The sequence below is a fragment of the Cynoglossus semilaevis genome, chromosome 5, assembly GCF_000523025.1.
Source record: "Cynoglossus semilaevis isolate Cse_v1.0 chromosome 5, Cse_v1.0, whole genome shotgun sequence".
NCBI lineage: Eukaryota > Metazoa > Chordata > Actinopteri > Pleuronectiformes > Cynoglossidae > Cynoglossus > Cynoglossus semilaevis.
This window is the reverse complement of record NC_024311.1, coordinates 16,719,688-16,726,892: the sequence shown is the minus strand read 5'-3', so window position 1 is coordinate 16,726,892 and position 7,205 is coordinate 16,719,688. Positions and strand designations below refer to the sequence as shown.

Below are 7,205 nucleotides of genomic sequence, written 5' to 3'. Positions count from 1 at the left end.
TGAGTAATCAGTTGATCACAGTCACTTGTGTCCTGTGCTCTGTTTGTCTCATTTAGTCTCACTCCTCACACCTGGTGCCCGGGTTATAAATACCCCTCTCTCCCTCACTCACTCCTTGTTGAGTCGTGGTTGTTGTGGATGACCCCTGTCCAGGTCTGTCACTCTGTTTCTGTCTGACTTCAGTGTGTTTTTGTTCTCACTGTTGTGTTGTGTGTTTTCCAGGTTTTCTTCCTGCTTTGTTTAACAAAATTCCAAAAAATCAAACGCGTGACACTCACCCAAAACCTGAGCAGAACCTGAAGAAGAGGAAGAAACCGTAGCTTTGGGCGAAGCAGGACAGTAAGGAGAAGATCAGGTCGATGGTCAGGACGTAGATGAGACATTTCCTCCTGCCCATCTTATCGCACAGACCCCCCCACACCAGGGCCCCCACCATCATGGCCACGTACACCAGCAGACCTGCACACACATACAGGAGAGGTTAAGACACTGTTCACTGACTGATGTGACGCGGTCAAACTCCTGAACTCATGCTGTGTAGACAGAAAAATATCACTGCCATTTGTCATGATGACTAGAGGGGAAGAGGACTCTGTTTGTCCACCAGGGGGCTCTGTTTACCTTCAAATGCACAGAGACGACCAGGGAAATCACTTGTTGAAAATTGTACTTCCCGGTGTAATCCTCAGCATTGCACGCTTGGAGAAACATTTCTGAATATTCATAATGAAACCCTCACAGCTCAATAACGGGTGATGTTTATTCACAGCAAAATTCATCCCTTCCTTTATTTCACCTGCAGATGTATTTTGCCATTTCTCATTGTTGTGGGGGCAAGAGGTGAGGTCATTAAAGTGAGTGACTGTGCTGCTGCCCCTAACTGCACTGAGGAGGTCATACAGACATACGTTGACTGAGGGGGGAGAGTAACGCTCCCTCTGTGTTTGTCTGTGTCAGGTCTGAGAGCTACAGCGCCGTGAACCGCTGCTGGTCGAGACCAAAAGGTCGGTCTTCCTGCCTCTCTCGTGTTTTTACTACACACACATCCCTAATTAAAGTGGGTTTAAACGGCTTAGCGGCACGTGGAGCCGTGGTGTGCGCCCTCCCCAGGGATTACCAGGCCTGTCCCTGTCCCTGTCCCTGTCGCACCGCACACGGCAGGCTGCCTGTCCGTGCTCTCATTCAACAAGCGATTGCTTTAGGCGAAGTCGAGGCCAACGTGTCACTTAGAATCTTCTCGCCCCAGGTAACACATCGGCCTCAGACGTGTACCTGGATGGGTGAGCTGGTGAGCAGCAATCCTGCAGAGAAGCCTGTAGTTTCAGACAGACCAAGGATGTAGAGCTGCCGCAGTCGAACGTCTGCCCAGGTGTCCTTGACTACGGCAAGGTCACTGAACGCATTCAGGGGAAAAATGCACATTTTCTTGTTCATAAAAGTTGGTTTAAAAATATAATGTACTTCAGTTCAAAGCCATTAGACACAGCTCCCAATGTTGTGTTTGTGTAACACCGAGGACACAGAGAACATTTTTAATGAAAAGACCTGATGAGCGGGCACAGCCTCAACACACCCCTACAGTGTTTTTTTTTTCTTTCTTTAAATTAATTTCCTGCCACGTCAGTCCTGTTATCTGTCACAGATTGACTGTGAAATCCGTGCTGATTTAATTTTCAGCATGTGCAGGAAAGAAGTAGGAAATTTCTCTCCTGAAGCAAAAGTAGTTTTAATGTAATCTCACTGGAGGGGTGAAAAAAAAAGTTTCTGGTAGACTGAAGTACAATCTGCTGGTGCAGAGTGTAGTGTAGTCAGATACTAAACAGTGAAGCATCGGACCAGAGGCACAGCATGGTTGTATTTTTACAGAGAAGAAAGAAATCTGCACAGTTCACTCGCAGCAGCATCAACGTCCTTCTTTAGCCGATGTTACTGACGTAACCATGAAGGGGGCAAGTTATTGTGACTCAAGGGATTTTGGTCATTTTGTTCATCATAGAAAGTGGGAAATTAACATAGTAACTGATAATTAAGGGTGTTGGACCAACACCCTGTGTAACAAAGTTTCAGGTTTGAACCGAAAGGCAGGAGGTCAACAGGTGTCAAACACAGACTGAATTTAAAATTTTGGAACAGGAAGGTAGACTGGTTGACTGTAGTAGACGAGGGGTGGAGTTAACAAGACAAGGGTGGGTTTGATTTTGGCTCCTCCCCCACCTGAGCCCCATCATCCAGCATCTTCCTCCTCAGTTTCCACCAAACCCTCTCAAACATTAATGAACAGCAGCCGTTTGTTTGACCTTTAGTCCCAGCTACAGAAGGGCTGCAGTTTGGGAACAATTAGGGCACAACACTGTCCCCTCCAGCAGGTGGCGCCCTAGGTGATCACATATGTGGCCTATGCCAAGGAGTTGACTCTGGGTGAAGGACGCACACAAAGGGACAGGAAGTGGAGTCTATGGCAGCACATGTATTAGTGCACCTGGATGTGTGTGTGTTCACCACAGGAGCACGGATCAAGTGATAGTCAATTGATTCCTGTCTGGAATCAAAGAATCTACAGCTAAGGTCAACGAAGAATCTCGTCTCATCTGTGAAGGGAAATATGTTATAAAGCAACTGAAGCAAAGAAAGAACGTCTGAAGGACTTTTTTTTTATACATATAAAACATGTTGACATGCGGTGGTTGACACTGGGTCCTTTTTTTCTTCAAACATACTCTGATAAGTCAAGTATTCAGTAATGAGTAGAAATCACCTTTTAAATGTCGTTCACGATGGTGGGATCAGTGGATCAAATACATTGATGTATTTGTGAATTGAGTCTTTGTCGTTCACGATGGTGGGATCAGTGGATTAAATACAGTGATGTGTGAATTGAGGGTTCCAGCAGTCAGATTTCCCACTGTGTGTGTCTATAGTAAAACAAAAAAAATATTCAACATCTACTTGTCACTGAGTCCGCATGATGGGTACAGTGGTTTGTGCTCTTGCCTTACAGAGAGATTATTGTTTTGCTAGTTCAGTCCCTGGTCTTTCTGGATGGAGAGTTTGTAAGTTTTCACTGTGTGTCTGTAGATTTCTATGGTAGTGGAAAAAAAAACCTGTAGATTTTGTCAAATGTTAAACTGAATGAGGGTGTGTTTGTCTCTAAAGGTAAGTGTCTCTGTGATGGACGGGCTGTCTGTCCAGGGTGAACCTGTCCTCACCCGTGACTGCTGGGCCTGGCTCAGAGTACAGTTTAAAGCAAGTGTGATAAAAGGGACTGTGTTCCTGACTAAAGGAGTGTCAGCTTCAAAGGGTGCATTTACTGCAGTCGTAGAGGATTTACACCTGACCAAACACTTCAGTGTCTTTCCATTTTAACTCTAATGTATTTCCTTCATAGTAAAGGCCTCCAACAGTCGAAGCCAAAGCCATTTTCTCTGTTATGCAAAATTGAGCCCATTTTTTTTTTATTGTTGTTTTTTCCCCCCCGTATCTGGTTAACAGAGCACGGCTCTGAATCAAACAGCCAGATCTGCTTCATATTCTCGGCCAACGATCTGTGCTCCCCTCTTGCTTTTGCACAAACAAACTCTGTGATTTCATTTTCAACAGGCCTTCCTCCCGCTACCGCAGCCTGTCAGAAACCTGAAGAGCATCTGACAGCTCTGCAGCGGTCACCGCAGGTCGCCGAGCTCGCTGACTGCTAACATGCTCCACATTAGCCCTGGAACGCGCTCTGAATTCCAAACCATCACCAGCCTCCTCATCTCTTGCAACGCCATCATCCCAGGAGTGTGTTGTTAAGATGAAATGAGCGATGTGCAATCTGCCACTTCACAAGGCTCCGCAGAAGGAGTGGGAAATAAGGTGAGGGGCTTTATTTTCAGTTTGGATCCGTGAGCAGGGAGTAGGGAACAGATCTTTTAGAGTCGTGCCAATGCTTTGTACAGACGTCCTCTTTTTCTTCTTTCTTTTTTTTTTTGCTCTCTTTACCTTTCTGGAACAAGCTGTTCTTCGAGAGGAGGAAACCAAATAAATCTGAGATGAAATATTCTAATTAATGCACAACAGTATAAAAATAAAAAAACAGTCTGATAAAACCTAACCCTGAACATGTGGCGCGGTGTCCCACAAGTCACTTTTGAGACATATGTAGCCAATCTTAGAGCTAAATGATGCTAACCCGATGTCTCTCAGAGGAGGCGTTCTCTGTTAGGACACAGTGGTTATATTCTTTTATTTACGCATTGGCAAAAAACATGATCCAAGCCTTGTTTTCCCTAATTCATACCAGTGACTGGGGGATATTTCTGCATGAATCAGTGGTCTGAAACCATTTTCCATCAAGAGCCAAACACAAGCAGGCTGTGTTCCTGCCAAGTACAATGGCAGATTACTTCAATGAGTTCCTCTTCCCTGGGTAAAGATTGGAAGTCTTTGACAGATGATCACAATTATCCAGTCCAGGTTTCCAAAACACTGTTCATCTCCTGTTGGAGAAATTTGTTTGCTGGAGCCATTTTTAACCTCCCAATGTGCACCGCTCTAACAGCGTGGGTCTATCAATAGGTCCACCTTTGTTCCAGACTGAAATATCTCAGCAAGTGTGCGATTGGTTTCTGTTTGCTCCCAGCACCATCATCAGCTAAGGTCAATTTTAATTTGGCCACTGCTCAGGTTTAGGACCACACGAATGCCTTTTTCATTATCCTCCGTTGCCCCACCGTCCTCGGCATAATGATTTTTACAAGAACTATGTTTTCGATTTACGGTTATGACATTTGGACGGAGATACACAACCTCACATCTGAGGCATCACATATCTCACCTTCCTGTTGCTCTCTCACTTACCCAGCAATCCCTTGTCCGCGTTGGATATGCACATGTCCTTCTCAGCGCTCGGCAGGACGAAGCCGACCACGAAGCCGTCCACTCCGTCGGCCATCAGGGCCAGGCCCAGAACAAAGAACAGCATCCACTGGAAGCGGCCGTGCCCGCAGTCCTCCATGATGGCCTCGTATTGTTCTGGTAAATTTTCCTCCTCCTCCTCCTGCGGGGCGGCCTGACGGGCTTTCCTCCTGGCCTCTCTCCGAGCTGCCCGTCGCGCCTCCTTGATCTCGTCCGGGTGCGGGATGCCCTGGTACTCGCCCTCATACATCTGATCGTCGTCATCTGCTCCCTCAGTGGCATCACTTGCTGCGTCCTCCTCCTGCGGAGGGTAGTCTGCTTGGTAGGGGTAGCCATGTTGACCTCGTCCATCTTGGGTGTTGGTGTACTCTCCTCCCCCAGTCACCTGCTGGGTCACATTGTTGTGGTAGGGGTCCTCCATGGTTGCTGTGCGTCAGGAGAGCAGGACTGTATTTGCCTCGAGGCCGTGGTTCACTGGTCAAACTCAGATCTGCAGCTACATGGACATAATCCTCCCCAGGAGCTGTCAGTGTGGACCAGGTGGACACAGGGAGCTGCTGGTTTTCCGTCACTGGTTTAAGGCCTCGGTGGCTGAGCTGAATTATCTTCCTTGATGTGAAGCGATTTGTGCTGCATGCCTAATCCTCACCAGGAGTAGAACCTAAAACACAAGTGTTTGATAAAGTACTGAATGCACAAGACAAATAAACTGCTGGTTTATTCAAATGTCATCACCATAAGTCATAAATGGAGACATTAAAAGTAAAGACCAGGAAGTGATGACGCAGTAGACAAGGGTTGAGGGTTTGACTAAACTATAGTTTGTATTTTTTATTTTACATTTTTCTTTATCATGTCACAAAGACACTGAACCACTCAGTGTGGTTGAGGCTGGTCTATACCGGTTTGGAGCTCGGAAGATAAAACAAGTAATTTAATCCAGATTAAGAGGGCAGTTTTTTTTTTCCGTTTTTTTTTTTTCATTCTACTCTTGTGTAACATTTTATGCTTCATCACGAAACTTTGAGTGGAAGCTGATGGCAGCCGTGGATTACTGTATCTGAACAATGGAGCGTCTCTGCTCCTCCTGCAAACGCAGTATCTGAAATCCCCTCTCCAGTCTGGAAATGCATGCACGGAACTCTTTTGTTGCCGAAGGGGGGGAATGAAAGGAATTGCAATGCAGTAATATGATTTGTTTATTTATTTATTTATTTTTACCTCATTTGTTGTTTTCCCCCTCAGTAATGTGAATAATACATGAAAGATTCAGGAAAAAATCTGAGAGGATGGATGTTGTGTGTGAGTGAGAGAAACGCTGCTGCTTCCATCATCCTGAAGCTGAAGCTCCTGCACTCACACCACAACATCTGGTGCTTACGTAACGCTCGGACAGAAGGACGCTCGTTCCTCTCCCCGCTCCTCTGACGTATTGATCTGTGACACTATTTCTACATGTTTCTACCTGACCGTCCTGTCGCCTCACGGGCGTGCACACACACTGACAGAGATGTCAAGTCAAGCCGCACACCTCTGTGAAGAGTGAATAGGTCATCATCTCTGTGTCTGAGTGTTAGAAGTCAAAGAGCTCCTCACGAAAAAATCAATGTGTGTCTGAGAATTTAACAGGAAGCAGAGAGGTCGCCGTGTAATTTACAGGAAGCAGTTTCAATCTGGAGAGTGACCTTTCACTGTTCACTTCGTTCATTAGTCCGACGGAGCCCCACTCTGTCAGGCTTCGGTGGTTTCTCTAACTCATTTCTGCAGAAACACACTCATTCCACAGTAAAGATGTGATAACAGACTGTGACGGAGCATAAACGCGATGGAGTTTCTGTGGCTTTGGCAAAAAACACGTGTGTTATTATTTTACCTTGGATTAAAAAACAAACAAACTGATTTTAACCTAAAGGGGACATATTACAAAAATAAAAATTTACCTTGGATTAAAAAACAAACAAACTGTATTACAAAAATAAAAATAAAATATTTTCTAATGGTTCAGCCAAAAAAACCCTATAGATTTTACCTTTAAATGGTACTGCAGGCCTTAGCATAGCTTCAGCTAACCATAGAAATAGTTTTCTTAGATACTGACACACGTGTTCATTTCAGTGGGTTTTGTTGTTGTTGTTTTGTTCATACAGACTACAGCAGTGTTTGCCAATGTTTTCTGGCAGTTTTGGTCAAACCAGCAGAACACCAGTTTTCTGGCAGTTTTGGTCAAACCAGCAAAACACCAGACAACAAACTGCCATTTTCATTTAGCGCTGTTAGCTTAATTAGCAACTGTGCTTAGCTTTTGGGTTGTA

The 7,205-nt window shown here is 45.3% G+C and overlaps 1 protein-coding gene across 1 annotated transcript in view; it reads right to left on the bottom strand.

The window, feature by feature from the left end:
- sv2ba (synaptic vesicle glycoprotein 2Ba) overlaps positions 1 to 6,703 on the bottom strand; it is a 12,975-nt gene extending 6,272 nt beyond the window's left edge. The window contains exons 1-2 of the mRNA XM_008310842.3: positions 4,837 to 6,703; positions 279 to 459 (exon numbers count right to left, since the gene is read on the bottom strand). Coding sequence (XP_008309064.1) covers positions 279 to 459; positions 4,837 to 5,314 — 659 coding nt within the window. The 5' untranslated portion in view covers positions 5,315 to 6,703. The remainder of the gene's footprint in view (positions 1 to 278; positions 460 to 4,836) is intronic.
- Between the last annotated feature and the right edge of the window lie 502 nt (positions 6,704 to 7,205).